At 37.9% G+C, this 22,522-nt stretch overlaps 1 protein-coding gene across 1 annotated transcript in view; it reads right to left on the bottom strand.

The window, feature by feature from the left end:
- Positions 1-22,522, bottom strand: part of LOC149545133 (uncharacterized) — a 106,628-nt gene that overhangs the window by 68,617 nt on the left and 15,489 nt on the right. The window contains exons 3-5 of the mRNA XM_089790529.1: positions 21,076-21,216; positions 20,900-20,980; positions 19,082-19,316 (exon numbers count right to left, since the gene is read on the bottom strand). Coding sequence (XP_089646655.1) covers positions 19,082-19,316; positions 20,900-20,980; positions 21,076-21,216 — 457 coding nt within the window. The remainder of the gene's footprint in view (positions 1-19,081; positions 19,317-20,899; positions 20,981-21,075; positions 21,217-22,522) is intronic.

The following is a 22,522-nucleotide window of genomic DNA, read 5'->3' as shown; positions in this document are numbered from 1 at the left end:
GAAGTCTTGCGTGGCAATCTAGTCCTTTTCCCTTGAATCATTGCATCTATGTAGGTAGAGTCACTGGTAAGCTTTCATCAGATTTAATCCCCGTCCATTTGCTAATTTTTCCATTCATAGAGGTCGAAGTAAAACAAGTAGTTCAGTAGTTGGAGTTCATTTAAGAAGAAAGTTAGAAAAGGAGAAACATCATTGGTAGACATACCCTCCATCATCGCCGTCAACATTATTTATGTAATGTCCCCTCTTTAGTTCGACATGACATTGATCATAGATTTTGCCTATTCCAGACTCTCGTAGGCAAATGGTGTGGAGAGAGAGTCAATTCTGCGGATCAGATGGTCATATCTTGCTCTTGAAGAAGTGTTAAGAGGTTATATTTTATTATTATGTGTTATTGGGGCCTACATGTTATAATTTTAAGTTGAGTTGCACTTTTTATTTTATAAAATTACTTTATTATAAAAATTGCATTATAATGAGATTTTATAAAGGATGTTTCTAGAAGTTCTAGCAACTTCTTAGAAAAGTGAATAAATAGAGGGCTGGGCCTCTCATTTTGGACATGCTTGGATTTGAGATTTCTTCTACTTCTTCCATTGTGGAGCAAATTTGTGGTCTCTTGGGTCTGCAAATTATTATTTGATCTTTGGGAACGAATCACTCCCTTGAATTGGCAACTTTGAGGGTGTGAAATATCACCTGAATTGTTGCATTTGAGGAGTTGGTAATTCAGCCATCTCATTTGGACTTCATTGAGATTCAGTTATAAGGGTTTACTTTGGTTGGAATAAGGGTTTCAGTTGTGCCCTAGCATTTGTGGATTGATTAACAGGGTTTGAAGACACAGTTGTGCATTATTTTCAGACTGCCAGTCCAAGGTTTGGACCCACTTTTTTTCTCATAACTCCTAATTGGCTTGACGAATGAATTTCATATTTTAGGGGGTTATTCAGCAACCCTAGGCGCCCAGATTTATTGCTTTTGGAGTGACAAAAAAAAATGCTGCAATATTTTTTATCTAGCAGCCGTACCAGGCCGTACCTGTACGGCCCTGTCAGTTGGGCAGCAGCAGCAATTTTGTGAGTCGGTTTGGGGCAGATTGTGAGGTCTTCGTGTGGCATTAATTCAGCATTCATATCCGGCAAAATTGGAGCTATTCTAGGTGCACAAACTGAAGTTTTGATTGCCAAAATATTGCATGTTATGGATTAGAACAGTCAGCACTGTCATTACATAAATAGTTATTTCCAGTCATTAATAACTGTTGTAAAAGTTTCGTCATTTGCATTCCAAATCTGAACTGGGTTATTGTTCATGTCATAACATTGCATTGTCAAGAGCTTGATGTATTAGAAGTGCATAGTTGTGACAGTCTCTCATTGTAATCAGTTCTATTTGCTGTCATAAAATCAGAATTGCATTGGACTTCATATTTGAGTTTCATATTGTCATCTATCTCTTAGATTGGTAGTGTTATAATCTGAAATTGTTGCTCATACATTATTGGCATCATATATTGAGGTTTCGTTGTACAACAATTAGTAATATTGCAGCCTTATTCGGTTACATGCCAACTGTTTGACAAAATTCCTAAGTCCAGTTTGAGGGTTTCAATGGCCTTTATAGTAAGGGTCATTACAGTGGTATCAGAGCTATAAGTCCTGCCATCCTGTGGAGGTCTTATAGGGAATTTGGAACAGCTGGATAGAAGGGAAAGTGTTTGACGAAATGTCAAAACACTAAAATCAAAACATTTATGTTTGAGCATGCGACAGAGGCTTTATAATTTCCGCAATACCAAAGCAATACAAGATAGGATTTCAGACCTGCAGAGCGAACAGTCTAGCTCATCTGTACAGGTGGACATAGAATCCAGTCATACAGACATAGGGGAGGTATTCTTTGATCAAGACTACGACTACAATATGGATAGAGGCGGGAATGCCGGTCCAGATCAGCGAGAGGAAAGATTTTTACAATTATTAGACACCTTGGCACAGGGACAGCGATTAGCCGAACAAAGAGCACAAGAACAGAATCAGAGAATGGAGCTTATGATGCAGATGATGGCTCGTCAAATGGGGTTGAACGCTAACATAGGTGGAGGAAATAATCAGAATGGTAACAATCAGAATGGGAATAATCAGGATGGGATACATAATGGAGGCGAACAAATTGGGAACAATTTCGGTCATGCACCCCAGCAAGCTAGGACAGTGAGTTCGAGACCTATGATTCCCACGTTCCTTCCTAGAGCTCCAGAGCAGCCAGTACCAAAACCCCAGATCACTGACATACAGGATCAACTGAGGAGAGATTGGGAAGCAGGAGGTCCAGATTTTACAGCTGCAATCACCTTTAGAGAGTATATGGATGTGCGGATGAAGCATATGCCCCGTGGACATGACAGGACTCAGAGCTATGAGTTACGAAAGTAGGGAAACTTCAATTACCATATTATGATGGCTCGGGGAAGTCTACAGCAAGAGCTTGGGTTCAAAAACTTGACACATACTTTCAATTGAACCCTATGTCTGAGGAAGAAACTATTAAGTATGCAGCAATTCACCTGGATGGGTTAGCACACGAGTGGTGGCATCATGGTATGATCACTATGGGTCATGCACACATTACCTCATATGTGGAGTTTACGAAGAGACTGATTGAACGTTTTGATAAGAAGGATCCAGAACTCCATTTCAAGGAGTTAGCTCAGCTTAAACAATGGGGATCATTGGAAACATACATTTCAGAGTTTCAGAAACTTGCAGTGTTAGTAACAGATGTATCTGAACGGAGGCTATTGGTTTTATTTATGGATGGGCTAGTTGATCCGTTGAGAGGGTGGATTAAAGCTCTCAACCCTCCCACTTTGCAGGAAGCCATTAAGAAAGCTCGTGACATGGATTCCTCTTCAGCTTCTAAAAATAAATTCCAGGCAAAGAGTTTCCCTTCAGGAAAAGATAGGGACAGGAAACCCTTTCATAGAGAGGCACAGCTACCTAAGGAGGAAAGTAAGAGGTCGGACAAGGAGACACTTAATGACTTGCGTAGGAAGAAGCTATGCTTCTATTGCAAAGGCCCGTATGAGTATGGCCATGACTGTCCTATGAGGCCAAAAGGGAAGACCAACCGAGCAATGTGGGCTTATTACGAAGGTTCAGATTCAGATAGTTCAGAACATCATGATGAGGATCCTGATGAAGCAGAGGGAGAGCAGGAGATAGACAGTGCAGGGCAACAGCAGGGAACAGAGCTACATTTACAGAAAGCACGACTGTCTAGTATCCAGAGAGAGGGATCTTTTAAACTTCGGGGAGTTTTGGCTGGGCAGAAGGTTATTACATTATTGGACACAAGTGCCACACATAATTTCATTGATGCACGATTCATGGAGAAGCGTGGACTCATTACTGAGGAGTTCGTGGGACTAAGAGTCAAGGTAGCTGATGGATACACTCTTCGTTGTGACAAGATGGTACGAGACCTACCTTTGCGCCTGAACAACTATGAGTTTAAGGCGGACTATCATGTGGTCAACATGGGTGACATGGATATAGTACTTGGAATGCAGTGGCTACATTCATTGAAGGTGGTTACCCTGAGACTAGAGGATATGGAGATACAATTCGAAGTGAATGGTAGGACTCATGTGCTTAAGGCTATCCGTAATGGAGACATCAGGATTATCTCATTTAGGCGGCTGGAGAGATTAACTAGGCATAATGATATAGAGTGGGCAGCAGTTTGTACTTTGACACCTACACAGGAGGAGCAACATAAGACGGAATATCATCCTGCTATTCAGAAATTGAGGATTAAGTACGAAAAGGTATTCAGTGAGATTCCACCAGGCAGGCCACCGGACAGAGGCATTGAGCATGTTATTGAGCTGGAGGAAGGTGCTAAGCCTATCATGATCACACCATATCAACACCCAAAGCGACTCAAGGATGAGATCGAAAGGACCATCGAGGAGTTGCTAGCTATGGGGCACATCCGACCAAGTAAGTCACCTTTTGCATCTTCTGTTGTTTTGGTAAAAAAGAAGGATGGAACTCTTCGGATGTGTGTTGATTACAGGGAATTAAATAAGAGAACCATTAAGAACAGGTATCCCATTCCTCGCATTGATGAGTTGATAGATGAATTGCATGGGGCTTGTTATTTCACGAAAATTGATTTGAGATCAGGATATCACCAGATCAGAGTCCGTGAACAGGATATTGAGAAAACTGCTTTCAGATGTCATTGTGGGCACTTTGAGTTTGTAGTCATGCCTTTTGGCCTGACTAATGCACCTGCCACTTTCCAGTCCACTATGAACAGAGTTTTCCACCATCAATTGAGGAAATTCATGCTAGTGTTTTTTGATGACATTTTGATCTATAGCCGATCATGGCAGGAGCATCTAGAGCATTTGGAGACAGTGTTGAGCATTTTACAGAAGGAGTCCTTGTATGCAAAAGAGTCCAAATGTGACTTAGGGATGACCGAGCTGTTATATTTGAGACACATTATTAGTGCAGATGGAGTGCGGATGGATCCTGAAAAGATTCGCGCTATTGTTGATTGGCCTCCACCAGAGAACCTTACACAGTTGAGGGGGTTCCTTGGTTTATGTGGTTTCTATCGCAGGTTTGTCAGTGGCTACTCACAACATGCAGCTCCCATGACAGATCTACTGAAAAAAGGGGAATTTGTGTGGACTCAGAAGGCACAGGACTGTTTTATGAGATTTAAGGAGATAATGACTACGTGCCCAGTTCTAGCATTACCTGATTTCACGAAGCCATTTGAGCTTCAATGTGATGCATCTGGAGAGGGAGTAGGTGCTGTACTTATGCAGAATAAGCACCCCATAGCTTATGAGAGCAGAGAAAAGCAGCTTCGCAGAAGAGTGATCAAAGAATACTTGGTTAAGTGGAAAGATCTACCTGTTGAGGATGCTACTTGGGAGGGGGAAGCTATTTTGCAGCACCCGGCGTTGAGATTGCTTGAGGCCAAGCAATTTCAGGAGGGGCGGACTGTAATGTCCCCTCTTTAGTTCAACATGACATTGATCATGGATTTTGCCTATTCCAGACTCTCGTAGGCAAATGGTGTGGAGAGAGAGTCAATTCTGCGGATCAGATGGTCATATCTTGCTCTTGAAGAAGTGTTAAGAGGTTATATTTTATTATTATGTGTTATTGCGGCCTACATGTTATAATTTTAAGTTGAGTTGCACTTTTTATTTTATAAAATTACTTTATTATAAAAAGTGCATTATAATGAGATTTTATAAAGGATGTTTCTAGAAGTTCTAGAAAAAGTGCATTATAATGAGATTTTATAAAGGATGTTTCTAGAAGTTCTAGCAACTTCTTAGAAAAGTGAATAAATAGAGGGCTGGGCCTCTCATTTTGGACATGCTTGGATTTGAGATTTCTTCTACTTCTTCCATTGTGGAGCAAATTTGTAGTCTCTTGGGTCTGCAAATTATTATTTGATCTTTGGGAACGAATCACTCCCTTGGATTGGTGACTTTGAGGGTGTGAAATATCACCTGAATTGTTGCATTTGAGGAGTTGGTAATTCAGCCATCTCATTTGGACTTCATTGAGATTCAGTTATAAGGGTTTACTTTGGTTGGAATAAGGGTTTCAGTTGTGCCCTAGCATTTGTGGATTGATTAACAGGGTTTGAAGACACAGTTGTGCATTATTTTCAGACTGCCAGTCCAGGGTTTGGACCCACGTTTTTTCTCATAACTCCTAATTGGCTTGACGGATGACTTTCATATTTTAGGGGGTTATTCAGCAACCCTAGGCGCCCAGATTTATTGCTTTTGGAGTGACAAAAAAAAACGCTGCAATATTTTTTATCTAGCAGCCGTACCAGGCCGTACATGTACGGCCCTGTCAGTTGGGCAGCAGCAACAATTTTGTGAGTCGGTTTGGGGCAGATTGTGAGGTCTTCGTGTGGCATTAATTCAGCATTCATATTCGGCAAAATTGGAGCTATTCCAGGTGCACAAACTGAAGTTTTGATTGCCAAAATATTGCATGTTATGGATTAGAACAGTCAACACTATCATTGCATAAATAGTTATTTCCAGTCATTAATAACTGTTGTAAAAGTTTCGTCATTTGCATTCCAAATCTGAACTGGGTTATTGTTCATGTCATAACATTGCATTGTCAAGAGCTTGATGTATTAGAAGTGCATAGTTGTGACAGTCTCTAATTGTAATCAGTTCTATTTGCTGTCATAAAATCAGAATTGCATTGGACTTCATATTTGAGTTTCATATTGTCATCTATCTCTTAGATTGGTAGTGTTATAATCTGGAATTGTTGCTCATACATTATTGGCATCATATATTGAGGTTTCGTTGTACAACAATTAGTAATATTGCAGCCTTATTCGGTTACATGCCAACTGTTTGACAAAATTCCTAAGTCCAGTTTGAGGGTTTCAGTGGCCTTTATAGTAAGGGTCATTACAATTTAGTGCTCATATACTTTACAAAGCCAGACATCAACATCATCACAACGAGAGTTCAACAATCCTTGAACGAACAACGTAAGGCCGCCTACGTGATTAACCAGCAAATCACATTAATATAACTGAGTTAGTATCCATAGGTGTAAGGAACATTGGAGTTTTTTCTCATGCCTTCATGAGTATTTACTTTTCAAGAGAGGGATCGAGTGTTTGATATTCCATGTCAAGTATTCAATAGCTATATGTTATGTAATGGTACAAAACTGATACCAACAGATTGCTTGAGGGCAAACAATCTTTGGGTAGCGAGGATTTGTCATGTCCCCAAATTTTGATGTATTTAATTAATTGGTCCCTTAATTTAAATAATATAATAAAAGGACTTTTAATTGGTTACTTCAATTAATTAATATGGGGCCCAAGTTAATAATATTTGTATTTTTGGTTCTGATTGATTTAGTATATCTCGGACCCATTTTTATTTCAATTGTTTCCGTAGGAGTTGTCATCAACTATCTTTGTAAACCCTTGGGAGTTCCTCTGAAGGGTATTTAAGCACGGCATATAGGTAACAGTTGTCGTACATTTTGGATTATTTCTTTGTACTACGAATTCCTATTGGAGTTTAGTATTGTTTGCCATTTCAGAAGTGGAAGATCTTCCCTACTTGGCTTTTTCAATTTTAGTGGGATTCAACCCTCACCCTATTCTGTTGGTATATTACTTTGCTTCAAATCTGGCACATCTAGGGTGTCATCCTGATTTGTTGATATATTTTCTATGTTTTGGTGATAATTTGCATACTCCAGTTTTCCTTGGCGTATCTCTATTGGTGAATATTTGGCATCTATATGATTTATGTTATCTAGAGCGTATTCAATCTCATTGATTTCAGATTCGTGAGTTGCCTGTGTCGCCTACACAAATGTATTGTTTATCTCTTTAAAAATCAATTCACATTAGTATCTGTAATTTTTTTGTTTGTCACAATCCCAACTGCACGACCTGCCAATTTCATCATCACTCGGCCTCTAACTCTTCTCTATTCCCCATACGCATCCCCACCTTCATTCCATTCCCTTCCACCTCGATCTCCATTGCCAAGCCACCATATAAACCCCCTACCACTCCAACTCTTACTTCCGTCGTACGAACACTCACCTTCGCCACTGTACGACTTCCCCTCTGTCCACTCCCTTCACTCTCCATCTTCATCTGCACATCTTATGGTGATCTTGGATCACACTGTATGGTCTTCAATCATTCATACAGATTGTTTGTCCACCGTACAGATTTGTTGTATGGCTTGCAACATCTCCTTCTAGTCACTATGTACTGTACGACCTCCAAGCCTCCAGTGTACAACCTTGAACCTCCAACTCCCTCTCACTATATACCGTACACCATACAGTCACCCTTTGGTACAGAAATTCATCCTTTGGGTTGAGTTTTCCTTCAGATTGAGATTACCTCCGAACAGAGATCCCCTTCGAATCCCCTTCAAGTCGAGATCCCTTTTAGGCCAAGATTGCCTTTGGATCGAGTTTGCCTCTGAACAGAGGCGTCGAGATTGCCTTTGGGCCAAGATCGCCTTCAGGCCGAGTTTCCCTTCGAGATATTACAAGTTTGCCTTTAGATTGAGATTGTCTCTTAACAGAGATCCCCTTTGGGTCAAGATCCCCTTCATGTCGAAATCACCTTCAAGCCGATATTGCATTCGGGCCAACATCACCTTCAAGTTGAGTTTGCCTTTGGAACATTATACCACATGACTATACAGATGTTCCTATTCAGAGCTCTGCATGGATATGATCCTCCAAGCTTCTTTGATTTTCTCTACAACAATAGTAGAGTGCCTAGCACTAGTGATATGTTACAAGACTTGCCTGATTATCGGCATCAACGTAAAAGGATGGAGGCACCACACTAGTATTTTTGCAAAACGATGGAATCAACCCTTCCATGAACAACCTCTTCTTTAATTGTTCAACTGACTTATTCTCCAACTTAGCTAGCAATGCCTTGAGCCTATGATTGTAATCCTATACATTTTCACTCTTCCCTTGTTTGGTATTAAAAATTTCCATGAAAATCACATTGTCATCTCATACCAATTTAAACTTGGCCTCAAGCACCATTTTTGAATGTATCCCGAGATGTAATGTTCCTAAGGTGAACTTAGCCTATAGGTGATCTCAATCCGTAGAAAATTACTTAGGTAGCCTTGTTGTATGCTCCCAGTAGCAAAATGCTTCAAGCAGTTCTTCCTTCGTGCCTTGGGATGTCTTTCCAGTGCCTCAAGTAGTCTTTCCAGTGCCTTGAGATGTTCTCCATGCCTCAGGTAGTCTTTCCAGTGCCTTGGGATGTTCTCCTCTGTGGCTTGGGAAGTCTTTCCAATGCCTCGGGATGTTCTCCTTCGTGCCTCAAGTAGTTCTCCTCCATGCCTTGAGTAGTCTTTCCAGTGCCTCAGGATGTTCTTCTCCGTGCCTCGGGATGTTCTCCTCCGTGCCTTGGGATGACTTTCCAGTGCCTCGAGATGTTCTCCTCTGTGCCTTGGGATGTCTTTCCAGTGCCTCAGGAAGTCTTTCCAGTGCCTCAAGTTGTGTGTCGTACGGTGTCAATGTGCAAGATGAAAAAGGCCGTATGGTCCTTATTGGTTGTACGTTATGTTAGGGTCTGACCGTACGAACAGTGGGAGGCCGTACAGTAGACAAGGCTAGGAAGGTCGTACGGTGTCAATGTCGTACGACAGCTTTAGCCAAGGTCGCATGGGATTAGTCCGTACAGTAGCCTTGTTGTGACGAGGTATAGTTTGCAAGTCGTGGCTTGTCAGGAAGTTACTGTCAATGGGTTGGTACGATTCTGAAGATGAACAATATTTGATAAGAAATTCAAATATGCAAACAAGAGATACCAACAAAGTCACTCCACAAAATATATATCGATATTTGCTAGAATCAAATCAAGAAATACACAAATGGAATAGGGTGAGGGTTGATTCCCACCAAAACCGAGACAAGCCAAATAGGGAAGGTCTTTCACTTCCAAAATGGCGAATAATAGAGAACTCCAACAAGAATTCGCAGTACATAGAAAATAATCCAAAAGCATACTTACAGACTACCTACAAGCCGTGCTTAAATACCCATCGGGAAACTTTCCAAGGGTGTACAAAGATAGCCGATGGTGACACAAACTACGGAAACAGAAATAAAAATGGGTCCGAGATACATTAAATCAATCGGCCCATTACAAAAGTTTAATTAAATACATTTATTTTATGACGGGAACATTACACAAGAGGCTATGGATGAAGTATCCAATTTTGGTAAACATTCAATGGATATATCTCATAGCATTGTTGGAAATGCTTTGAACCAATGGTCCTTGTCAACTTGATCATTTGATACCCAAATAGTCTTTCACATCTTTCAATGCCTTGTAGGATCATCTAACCCGTACCCTGTAAACTTCGATAGGGTTTGTCAATCCACTTTTCGACTTGTCAAAAAGAGTTACAATCTTTCTTTCTTGTTCCTTTCTGTGTTGGACCTGGATAGATTGTTCTGACTACCATATTTTGGCACTTTCCCTACACTCTCAACCACATGCAAGTCCTCTACAAATTCACCTCCAGCATCCCCAAGACATCACTTTCAAACTCTAACCTATACTTGTACTTCCTCCATCCAAGGGCCTTCAATTTTGATCCTATAATGATGGGTTCTCTTGAGATGGATAGATTCTCACAATTCAAGACTCCTTCCTACTTTTCATCCAACATTCTCGAAATGGAAGGGCTCTAACTCGAGAATTGTTTGATTGGATTTTCCGCAGATGTTTCTCGTAATTTTCTCCTCCATTTTCATTGTTCTACAACCTCAAAGATCATCTGATCACTTGGTCTTGACCACCTTTGGCCTCTTCTCACCTTTGTTGGGATTTAAGGGAATGAATCATGCAATGCTGACCCAACTAATTCTAAGGAAACAACCCCAAATGTTTATTGCTATACCTAGTAAACTATATACATGAAATAATAATACAAATGGTAGTGCATACCAAATATGGGAGAAAAATTATTGAAATGATAATATAGATGGCAGTGTGTACCAAATATGGGAGAAAAATTATCTTTATTCACTCATTAATTCATTATAGAGAAAGAGACCAGAGATTGTCAACCAAGGATTACAATTCATCCAACTCTCCATTATCCCCTTCCTTGCCAGCACGCATCTTTAAAGGACCCAATAGTTGCCAAGAGAGAAAGATTCGTCAAACAACCGACACTTACAACTACTCAAGTGTGACAACCAAGGAACAATTAATATATTGACAAATAACCAATAGAATCAAACATAACAACCGACATTGTACACCAACTACAACATACTATTTTTAGTATTGTCGACAAGTTCAGTTTTGATGACCATCTCAACTTTTTATATAGTTCAAAGATTTTAAATTAAATGACAAATAGTAATAAGTTAATAAAGTTAATTAATGATTAAACTTTATCGTTATTTTAATTTATCTAATAATGGCTATAAAGGAGGCCGGTTAAAAAGTAAATTGAAACTTTTGAATATGCCCCCTTTGATTTAATGAGACTTTGTGCAAAACCAAAGGAAACAACTTTATCTAATAAAGTTGTTTGGGAGAAAAGGATCAACCCTCTTGGAGAAAGTATAAAAGGGACTTGTTGGCTCTCATTTTGGATGTGTTAAGTTTATATTTTGATTTTTGCCTTGCTTTTATAGGAGATTGTTTCTTCATCTTCAATTTGTGAAGGCAAAAACCCTTGTAGGCAACATTCTCTATGTTGTTGAGAGATAGAATTTGAAAATTCTTGATGATTTCATTTACAAGTCATATTTGCGCATATTGGAGATTACATATTAGACTTCCACATAAGTTATTGTATATAGATTTGAAGTGAACAGATTTGAAAAGATGGAAGATTATATCTTCCCCCTAGCTGGCTGTAGCATTCCTATCCAACCATGCCACTTCTTCGACCTGGCCACATGAGGTTTCCAGGGCAACAGTTGGGGTTCAGAAGAGTTGGAATCTACATTTATTGGAGTAATTTTCTTCTCTTTGACATTTTGAAACCTAGCCATCCATTTTGGGAGCATTTTGACACTTTTGGAATACATATTTTGTGAGAAACTCTAATTTTTTCTTGGGTGCATTTTGTTAATATATGGTATTTTAATATGTTATGTCATTTTAAGATTTGGGTCATCAATATATTTGAGAAATATTGAAAAATAAGATAAAGAATTAAATCTGGAATTTTCAGCTGTGTTATTTCTGAGGATGCTTCATTTTTTGAGCTTGTAAAAGTGCTGCAACATTATCTTTTTATCTGCACTGTTGTTTATATTGCAAAAAGAACACAAAACACAATAAAAAACAAAAAAGAATCAGAGCACAAACAAGGCTGCATATTACACTGTGTGACTTGATTATACATGTGCTTGTCTTATAGTTGAAGAAAAATATTCAACTTTGTACCCCTTTGTCATGTCCCCATTTTGGAGGCAATTTGATTTAATTAATTTAATTAATTAGGTTGTCCAAAATAATGAATATTTTATGAGGATGACTAATTAGTTATTTTAATTAAATAAATAAGTGGTATTAAGTTAATTATTTGTAAAGTTATCAAATAAATAAATATTAAAAGGTAACTTTATATTTAATTAATTTAATAAAGTGACTTGAATTATAAAATATTTTACAAAGTCACTTAATAGATAAAATAAAATAATATTCTAGAAGCTTCTGGATAAAGTGGAGAAAAAAGAATAAATAGGCACCCCGGGCTTCATTCTAATCATCCATATTTGTTGTTGTTGATATTGATGTTTGTTGATGTGCATTATGGAGCCTAGGGTTTCTGCAATAGTCACAACTGGCCATTGAGAACGAAAACTCTCAATTGGTACGCAATTTTGAGGGTGTGAAATATCACTTGAATTATTGCAGCTGGGAGGAAGATACTTCAGTCTTCTATTTGTGCTACATTGAGAAAAAATATTTGAGTACAAAAAGCAGGCCGAAAAAGCAGCTCGAAAAAAGCAGGCCGAAAAAGCAGCTCGAAAAAGCAGGCCGAAAAAGAAGTTCGAAAAAAGCAGGTTGAAAAAGCAATTTGAAAGAAGCAGGCCGAAAAAGCAGTTCGAAAAAAAAAGGCCGAAAAAGCAGCTCAGAAAAAAGCAATCCGAAAAAGCAGTTCGAAAAAGCAAAAACGAAAAAGCAAATCCGAAAAAAGCAACTGGTAAAAGCAGATCGGAAAAAAGCAAAGCAAAAGGGGCAGCATTGAAGGAAAATATTACAGCCATCCACAATCAGGTTCTTCACTTCTCATTTGGCATATTTTCTGAGAAATGTAGGTTTTCAGCTGAGTACAAAATATAGCTTCAGCACTTCATTAATTTACATTGTACTTGTCTTTGTTTGCCAATTGGCATTATTGGTATCAAAGGAAGGCTAGGATTTTGCAATTGAAAGAGCGTTGTAATTTTTAGACTATCTATATTGCAACTCTAGAGTTGATGATCAGCTTATTAGTTTGCATTCCAATTGTTTGACAAAATATCAATTGGTTGTAAATTCTCTTTTTGGCATAAATAATGTTATAATTTTGCATACTAAGTGTTTATATTAATGCCACTTGGTTGTAAGTGCATTAATCCCATCCTAGGTTGCATCCAAAGTATTTTTCATAATTACTAATTGCTGTAGCTGCATTTTGCAAGTAGTTTAAGTCACATATATGTATTGAATATTGCCAAAATTAGTTGCACATTCATATTAGGTCACTGTTTAGACAATCTGAAGTCTTTTTGTAAGCATTCTCCTTGAGGCAAATCCAAACAAGAATTACTGCAGCAATCTGAAAAGTTATATCAGTTAGATGACCCTTGCTTGCAAAGTGTTTGACGAAATGTCAAACAACTGAAGTATAAGGATTTTTTGTGATTGAAAAAGTTATAACCTATTGGGGTTATTACAGTGGTATCAGAGCGGTTTTCTTGCCATCCTGTGGGGTGAGAACCAACTTACATGAGTGATCAGCACTCTACTTTATCCAGAATGGACAGGTACAGTACAAAGTCTCTGAGGACACAATCTTGGACAATTGATAGACACAGTATCCAGAGTCGGAATTGTGGAAAGGATGGCTATTCAGACATTCAAGATGAACTTAGGAAAATAAGGCATAACATGTCTAAACTGTTGGTTAAGCACCACCGTATAAATGACAGGATGTCTGACCCAGCTAAGGTGGATAAGTCGACTGGATTTCGATTTGGCAAATCTTCTCGAAAAGCATTGACTGATACAGTGAGAGATGTTACTAAGAACCTTAATGAGGAGTTCGAGAAACAAGTTTGCAACCAGTCAGAGGTTTTAGTTCAGCCACAGGAAGAAGTGGTGAAGGATATTACGCTGATGGATAGTAACTGTCAACTTGGTACTCAAGTTGAGACAGTTGTATACAGGTTGCCAAAGGGTGATGTCTCAGGTACTCAGGACAGTTTGGTTCCAACAGGCAGTGACTACAGCATAGTGGGTTCAAATGATGATTATGAGGATGTTGTTGTGCATGATGGTGAGATACCTGGTAGAGATGAGCAGACATTGAGCATTCATGACTTTGCTGAGAGAGAGTACCAGGCACAGTTAGATGCTTCGTCACATGAGGATGGTAGTACTTCACATGATTTGTCCAGCCAGCTGAAGGTGAGCGAAGACAGTATTGTGACTTCATTATCTCATCATGACAGGATGCGGGATATGATAGAGGATCACATCTAGATGATTCAGTTACAGGGTAGACACAAGGGAATTCAGGCGAAGTCTTCTTGTGTTGACTTACATGCGATTAGGGAAGGAATGGGAACGATGAAGTTGAGTTATTTACATCTTCTATCAGATCGTGACCATCTTCTTAGACTTGTCAGAGACTATTTAGATGCCTTGAGGAGGAAGGAGGAAGAAGTTGACAGGCTTTCTCGCGAGCTTGAGGACATTCGAGCTTCTTGGATGAATACTCCATTGGCATTACAGGACTGGGAGAGACATGGGAATGAGCATGGCATGGAGCTGAGCTTAGTTTCATCTTGCACTTCTGATACTCAGTTTTCTGCGGCAGGCAGATCATATGTGGTCATTGATAATGTTGTGAGTTCGTCTTGCATTCACATTCAGGATACAGGGAAAATGTCAGACAAGTATGTGGAGTTAGTTGGTATTAGTCATATTACTCAGGTGAGGAGTTTGCTTGAGTTACCAGCTGATTCTAGTTTACGGATATGGATTCGAGATTGTTATATTGGCGTTTGGGATTCAGTCGGCTGGAGATCTTTATCACTTTTTGGTAGCAATGATTGTTTGGGTGATATCATGGATTTGATTAGCAGATTGCACGGTGTTGTCTTTTCTTGTGCCAGCAGCTTGTCCGATGTTGGTATTAGTTTTTATACACCAGTGTTGGGCTTTGTTCATATATCCAGTCGACCATTCTTGCTGGAATGTGTTGATGATCTTTCATATTTGGCAGTGTGTACAGATGAGTCCCAGGATCATATTGGCATTGATGACATCCGGGAGGATGCAGTGGGCAGTTTTGAAGACTTAGTTTCTTTGGCAGTTTCTTGTGGTACAGAGGAGTTGGACAACAGTGCTACAGTTTTTGATACTCTGTATGTTGATATGAGCTTTGGAGTTGATTCGCAAGATATGGATGGTAATACTCTAGAGACCAGTAACTTTGAGGATACTCCTTTAGACAGTGCGTCAGAGGAGGTTTGTAGGAGACAGTCTAACCAGTGCCATCATGTGTCCAGTCAATTGAGAGTTAGTGAGCTAGACATTGCTATCGCTTGCCAGCATTTCGATGCTGCTCATCAGTTGTTAGCAGTTTATGGATGGGGTTCTCCTACTAGTGATGAGCAGGGAGGCAGTTATTTTTCCTTGACAGAGATCCACTCTTTATGGGAGGCTATTCGGATTCTGAAACAGAATTATATGCAGCTAGTAGCCGACAGAGATTATCTTATGGAGTGGGGGAGTACAGCATACGATGCATTATTGGCCAAGGAAGATGAGGTGAGTGAGCTTACTCAGCAGCTCAAGGTGACTTCTGAGATTCTTGAGAGTACACAGTTGGCTTTTGAGGAGTCACAATTTCATTTGGCTAAGGTGACCATGGAGTTAGAGCGACTGCAGTCTTTACCAAATTCTGTACAGTAACAAGCTGTGGTGTTTGGTGATTCGAGGATGTCCATGGTCGAGATTGACAGTGGAGATGGGGATGCATCCATCCTTGATACTAACATTGGCATATCGGGTTCGTTCCCACTAGAGTCAAGTTCAGTTGAGCTGTAGCAGATTGTTGTGGTATGCCTAACATGGTGGTGGCCTCTAGTACTGACGGCACGGAGACTAGAGATGTTGTATCAAAGATCATGTGTGATGTTGGTGAGCCGGCAGTTGGCATGGTTCCTGCTAGTAATACTACTCCCTTGGCGATGTCTTCGAAGGTAGTAGTCAGTTGCAACTTGGTTAGTGATCGATTGCAGTCTGAGCCATTGACTGAGATTGGCACATTCTATCGGCATTACACTGTGAGGTATGCTCATCAATTTACCTTTGATGACCATGTTGATGAGATGATGATACAGAGATGTACTTTGGTTCCTAGTGCTTGTCATCAGTTATGGGACGGTTTGATGCTTCGGGATGAGAGTTGTGATGGGCATGACATGGCGATAGGTTCTGCGGTTGACAGCTTGATAATAGATGACTTAGAGTAGGAGTTTGGGAGTGATGCTTCAACAGTTTTTGTTATTGATTCTACTCCTTTGGCTATGACATCTCCTGACTTAGCTGGTGATCAGTCACAGTGGGTTGTATCACTTGTTCATGGTGAGCTATTGACTGAGGTTGGTTCTTTTTATCAACATTATACTGCAGGGTATGTACATCAGTTAGCATTTGATCCTTGTGTTGAGGAGTTGATGGCAAGCAAATTTGGTTTGGGTTCCATTTCTTGCTGTTTATCTTGTGATGTCTTTTCACCATCAGCGGTGCATGGGAGTTATGGTTATGAGACAATGGCCGGTGATCTGCAAAGTTGTGTTGACTGCAGGAGTTGTACAATGTGTGGATTCTCCATACTTGGTACAGTTTCATTCGGGAGCGTTCACCATTGTTGTAGAGTTGGATTGTACATCCCGTATAGGCCAGTGGGATGCGTTGATGGTATTTACTGTGTTGGCAGTTGTAATTTTGGAGCTTGGCTGAGCTGTAATTGTCAGTTTGATTATGGATTCCTCTTGGTTATATTGCAAAGGATATTGCAAGAGCCTGTGTTGATTGATAGCAGTATAGTACATGACTACATTTGGGATCCAAGCGGATTGATTGGTTTATTGTTCAGCCATTGCTTGGGGACAAGCAATTTCAGGAAGGGCGGACTGTCATGTCCCCATTTTGGAGGCAATTTGATTTAATTAATTTAATTAATTAGGTTGTCCAAAATAATGAATATTTTATGAGGATGACTAATTAGTTATTTTAATTAAATAAATAAGTGGTATTAAGTTAATTATTTATAAAGTTATCAAATAAATAAATATTAAAAGGTAACTTTATATTTAATTAATTTAATAAAGTGACTTGAATTATAAAATATTTTACAAAGTCACTTAATAGATAAAATAAAATAATATTCTAGAAGCTTCTGGATAAAGTGGAGGAAAAAGAATAAATAGGCACCCCAGGCTTCATTCTAATCATCCAGATTTGTTGTTGTTGATGTTGATGTTTTTTGATGTGCATTGTGGAGCCTAAGGTTTCTACAATAGTCACAATTGGCCATTGAGAACGAAAACTCTCAATTGGTACGCAATTTTGAGGGTGTGAAATATCACTTGAATTATTGCAGCTGGGAGGAAGATACTTCAGTCTTCTATTTGTGCTACATTGAGGAAAAATATTTGAGTACAAAAAGCAGGCCGAAAAAGCAACTCGAAAAAAGCAGGCCGAAAAAGCAGTTCGAAAAAGGAAGCCGAAAAAGCAGTTCGAAAAAAGTAGGCCGAAAAAGTAGTTCGAAAAAAGTAGGCCGAAAAAGCAGTTCGAAAAAAAAGGCCAAAAAAGCAGCTCCGAAAAAAGCAATCCGAAAAAGCAGTTGGAAAAAGCAACTGGTAAAAGCAAATCGAAAAAAAGCAAAGCAAAAGGGGCAGCATTGAAGGAAAATATTACAGCCATCCACAATCAGGTTCTTCACTTCTCATTTGGCATATTTTCTGAGAAATGTAGGTTTTCAGCTGAGTACAAAATATAGCTTTAGCACTTCATTATTTTACATTGTACTTGTCTTTGTTTGCCAATTGGCATTATTGGTATCAAAGGAAGGCTAGGATTTTGCAATTGAAAGAGCGTTGTAATTTTTAGACTATCTATATTGCAACTCTTAGAGTTGATGATCAGCTTATTAGTTTGCATTCCAATTGTTTGACAAAATATCAATTGGTTGTAAATTCTCTTTTTGGCATAAATAATGTTATAATTTTGCATACTAAGTGTTTATATTAATGCCACTTGGTTGTAAGTGCATTAATCCCATCCTAGGTTGCATCCAAAGTATTTGTCATAATTACTAATTGCTGTAGCTGCATTTTGCAAGTAGTTTAAGTCACATATATGTATTGAATATTGCCAAAATTTAGTTGCACATTCATATTAGGTCATTGTTTAGACAATCTGGAGTCTTTTTGTAAGCATTCTCTTTGAGGCAAATCCAAACAAGAATCACTGCAGCAATCTGAAAAGTTATATCAGTCAGATAACCCTTGCTTGCAAAGTGTTTGACGAAATGTCAAACAACTGCAGTATAAGGATTTTTTGTGATTGAAGAAGTTATAACCTATTGGGGTTATTACACCCTTAAATTTGTTCTAGTGCCATGCAATTCCAATTTGGACAAAACTTTTAGGAATTACATTACAGAGTCCTTGGAAAGCTAGTTTCTTGCTTCGGCTTGGTTAGGAATTCAACTTGCAGCATAAATGAAATGGTTTCTACAATCAGGCAACACATGGACAAGACAGAAGTTATTCTGTTGAAGAGATCATTGTAGTTGATAACTTATAATGACATATTTGTCAACAGTGCTCCGGTACACATTAAAAAGGAATCTAAAATTGCACTTGTTCAACACATCACTCTAACCTACGTGCCATCTTAGTTGATGTTACCCTTATATGCCTGTTTTAAAAAATGCTTCTAGAAGTGAACTACTGCCATCTCTCCTTCCTAAAAACAATCCTTTAAAAAATTATATTTTATTTTACTTTATTGATCTAGAACAAAAGAAATTACAAATAACTAACAAATAATTAGGAATAGAATAATGTTCTATTATTTCTGTTTTGATTCTAAACTCTAGTGCTTATCCAACAAAAACTTAGGACTACTCTACTGTCTATGGACAAATAAATACCACGGATACCTGAAACTGGAAGCCTCGTACCTTTCCAAGCTAAAACAACAAAAGTAAATTTGAAATTACCAAATGAAGGTTTCTGTTCGAGTAATTCGCCAAGAGCAATCAAACTGTCGATCCGTTTAGGACTCAAGTGTCCAATAATAACATATTTTAGCAAGTCAATATCTTTTGTGTTCGTGAGAGTCCTGATGTATTCATCTGTGAAAGCTTGATCTGGTACATCTATCAATGCTGTTCCCAGTGGACCTTTAATAATATAAGAATTATCTGTTGTTCCTCGTTTTAGTCCGTATTCAACCTACAAGGCAGGGATAGAAACAAGAAGAGGTGCAAATTAATCAACATAGACATTGCACTTGTACTCCACATTCAAAACAACTTTAATTCCAAATTGGTACATGTTTTTAGTAATCGAAATGGCTCAGAGATTCTATATCAAAGTCTTCCGTAATTGGATAATTTGCTATGAAATCTCTTTCACAGATATGACATGCATAAAATTCTGAGCTTTAGAACTTAATCAGAAACTATTGTACGGGTTTACTTGGCCATAACAACAGTTATTTTCTTAGAGATTCAACTTTCATGTTATCAGAAAGACAATAACAGAAAGCTAAACTAGTTCTTAGAAAACAGTTGACTACAACTCTTGACATTTATCATATCATTCAACACTTACAATCAAGCACAAAAATAAGGGTTTACTATTAGTATTAGTTGTCCTTCCTATTTTGTTTCTTACAGCAACTGAAAGGACATAGTAGACTCCATTGGGCCAAAACATTGTCCTTAACAAATCCATAAAGATTGAGAAGAAAACCTCAATTTAAGCAATGTACATATGCAAACATGTGAATAGCAGCCAAAAAGACCCAGATGCAGCATAGCCACATTGAGACAACTCTGGCATATGGATTGCCATAATAAAGTTGAGTGTTTTGATCACCGTCTGAAAACCCACATTAAACTATGAAGACTTTTAAATGGTGTTCAATTCATGGCCTTGATTGAACTCATAAGAGGGAAACGAAATCACAGTGTAGCCAATATCATTCTGACAACCAGATTACCTTCAGAATGAAAAATGTGAACAAAACTTTAGGATGACAAGTAAGAAAATTTGAACTATAATAATTTAGTCCTCAGATAAATAAGCCTGACAAACAAACTGTTAATAGAATTGGTTACACAAACTTTTGTGGAGACTACTTTTTAAACTGAGTACATGTTTACGGGTGACAAACACATTAACCTTACTAATTGGAAAGTTATGCTACAGTTAAAAAAGTAACAGGGAACTATTTCTAATCATATATTTTTGTTGCTTTTTGTAAGCAACATATGGAAACATAGTGAATACATTATTGACAATGCATTCAATTATATCTTCAGAAATAGGGCAGTCTATTAAATTTGTTATGCTTTGTTGAAATAATTGACTACATTCACAAGATATTCAAAACAAGAACTGCAAAATGAATGATGACTTAGTGAAACACTATGGATCACAGAAAAATTTAAACCAAGGCGTCATAAGTTAGGTGTAGATTATAAAGCAAGCTTCATCAGGTTATCTATCCTGGACCAAGATCTCATGAAATAGGATGTAGATTATAGGTTAAGCCGAAAAGTTCATTGATGCTAGACCAGGGAATGGCCTTATTACTTAAGATTTCCAAGCATAACAGGTGGATAAATATTTTCAAGTAAAGAAGATATTTGCAACATTTGACAAAAGAGAACCAAATGGCACATGATGTGTCCACTGGTAGATAGGGCTTCAGTTACAATTTCCAAGCTTCATTCCATATTGGAAAGCATTAATAAAAAAATTCTCAACATCTACTGTAGAAACAAACAATGACTAGCTTCTAGAGTCACCTCAAATTTTAGTCTCTCATAGCTGCAAGCTTTTAAAGCTAATGTATCAGTCGTGATACTCACAACACGTTCAAAACGATCCTGCAGGAATCCAATATCACAGTATTTTCTTTAGCCTTCAAGTTCCAAACTCTACCTTAAAATCAAAAGATAAAAAAGATTTGTTTGTTACTCACTTGTTTCTTGATAACTGGTGGAGATTGATCTGTAGAAGAGGGTATCAGCATACTGTTTATCTTCTCAAAAGCTTGAGTTGATAATTTAAAAGAAGTGTATTTTTTTTCAAGCCTTCTTCTACTGAAATGATCATTTTTCAACTGCACATCAAAGGAAATGCCTATATCACATATAAGATATTAATTTTGTAAAAGCCAAAACTTAAATATGTATATAAACCATTTTTTTGTCATATAATCACTTGCAGCGTTGGTTTTCAATCGACTCAAGTATATATATTTCCTGAATCCTAAATGCTCAAAAAAGGAGACAAAAGGACCCATACCAAAGTTGGATCAATTGATATTGTTAAAATATAGCTTTGTTCAGATAAAAATTGGATTATAATAATCTGTATATAACATGCATACATTCCAATATAGCTTGCTTATATTAATACATATACAAACATATTAGAATACAAATTATTATCATCAAATAAATCTGATCCTTATATCCAAGTATATCATCGATCTGTCTCTGCAGATTCTTTCTTGTTCTTTTCATGTTCACCTTATATAGTGATCTCAGATTTAAGTCTTATTATTTGCTTTTCAGATTGGTGACTATTGTAGAGGTTTGTTTAAACAAACTAATGATTAAACACTAATTGGTAATCGGTCTAATTTGCATTAGAAATCATTTCCAATGTAAAGGCATGAATTGAGTGGACATGTTTACACTTTGTGGGGACATGTCCACCCAATACTTAGCCTTTCATATCATATTTATACCTATACCCGATCAGGCTAGAGAGCATCGGAATTCATAAATGCTCTGCCTTACTCTGAGTTTTGCAATTATAATTCGACATTCAATATTTGTAAATATTGAATCTACTTCACATACAATTGAGATAGATCAAGACTATAATATTCAGATCGGAATCTACAAACATCAAATCAGAGATTAGTAATCATTCAATTCTGACATCTAATACTCTAATCTGATACAAATTTAATTTAGATTAACATGGTATTAGAGCCTTGCTAAGTAAGATCCAAATGAAATTTGAGATATCAAATTACTCATCCTTGATATTGCAGTCACATCTCATTCTTCACAATGTCGAGTATGATCAGATTTGAGGATCGTCTTGAAGGTTCCAACAAATTCATATCATGGAAACTCAGAATTATGATGTTACTAAAGGAGAATAAATTAGACTCATTTGTGAAAGATAAGATAAGATAATAATATTAATGTCCAACAAAAAACCATAAAGGGTTTATGGGACTGAGCATACAAATAGAAGAGTCGGCCAAAGCAGGAGCACCAAACAGTGATTGAGAAGAAACAAAATAAGACATGAACCAAGAAAACCAAGGTAAGGACTAAGGATCCTTCCTTGGTACAAAGATATCAGTCACAGAAAGATATAACCGTGGATGATTCAAAGTCATAGAT

The sequence above is a fragment of the Cupressus sempervirens genome, chromosome 7 (assembly GCF_028749045.1).
Source record: "Cupressus sempervirens isolate cs-2001-9-10 chromosome 7, ASM2874904v1, whole genome shotgun sequence".
Taxonomy (NCBI): domain Eukaryota; kingdom Viridiplantae; phylum Streptophyta; class Pinopsida; order Cupressales; family Cupressaceae; genus Cupressus; species Cupressus sempervirens.
This window is presented reverse-complemented; position numbering and strand designations above follow the sequence as displayed.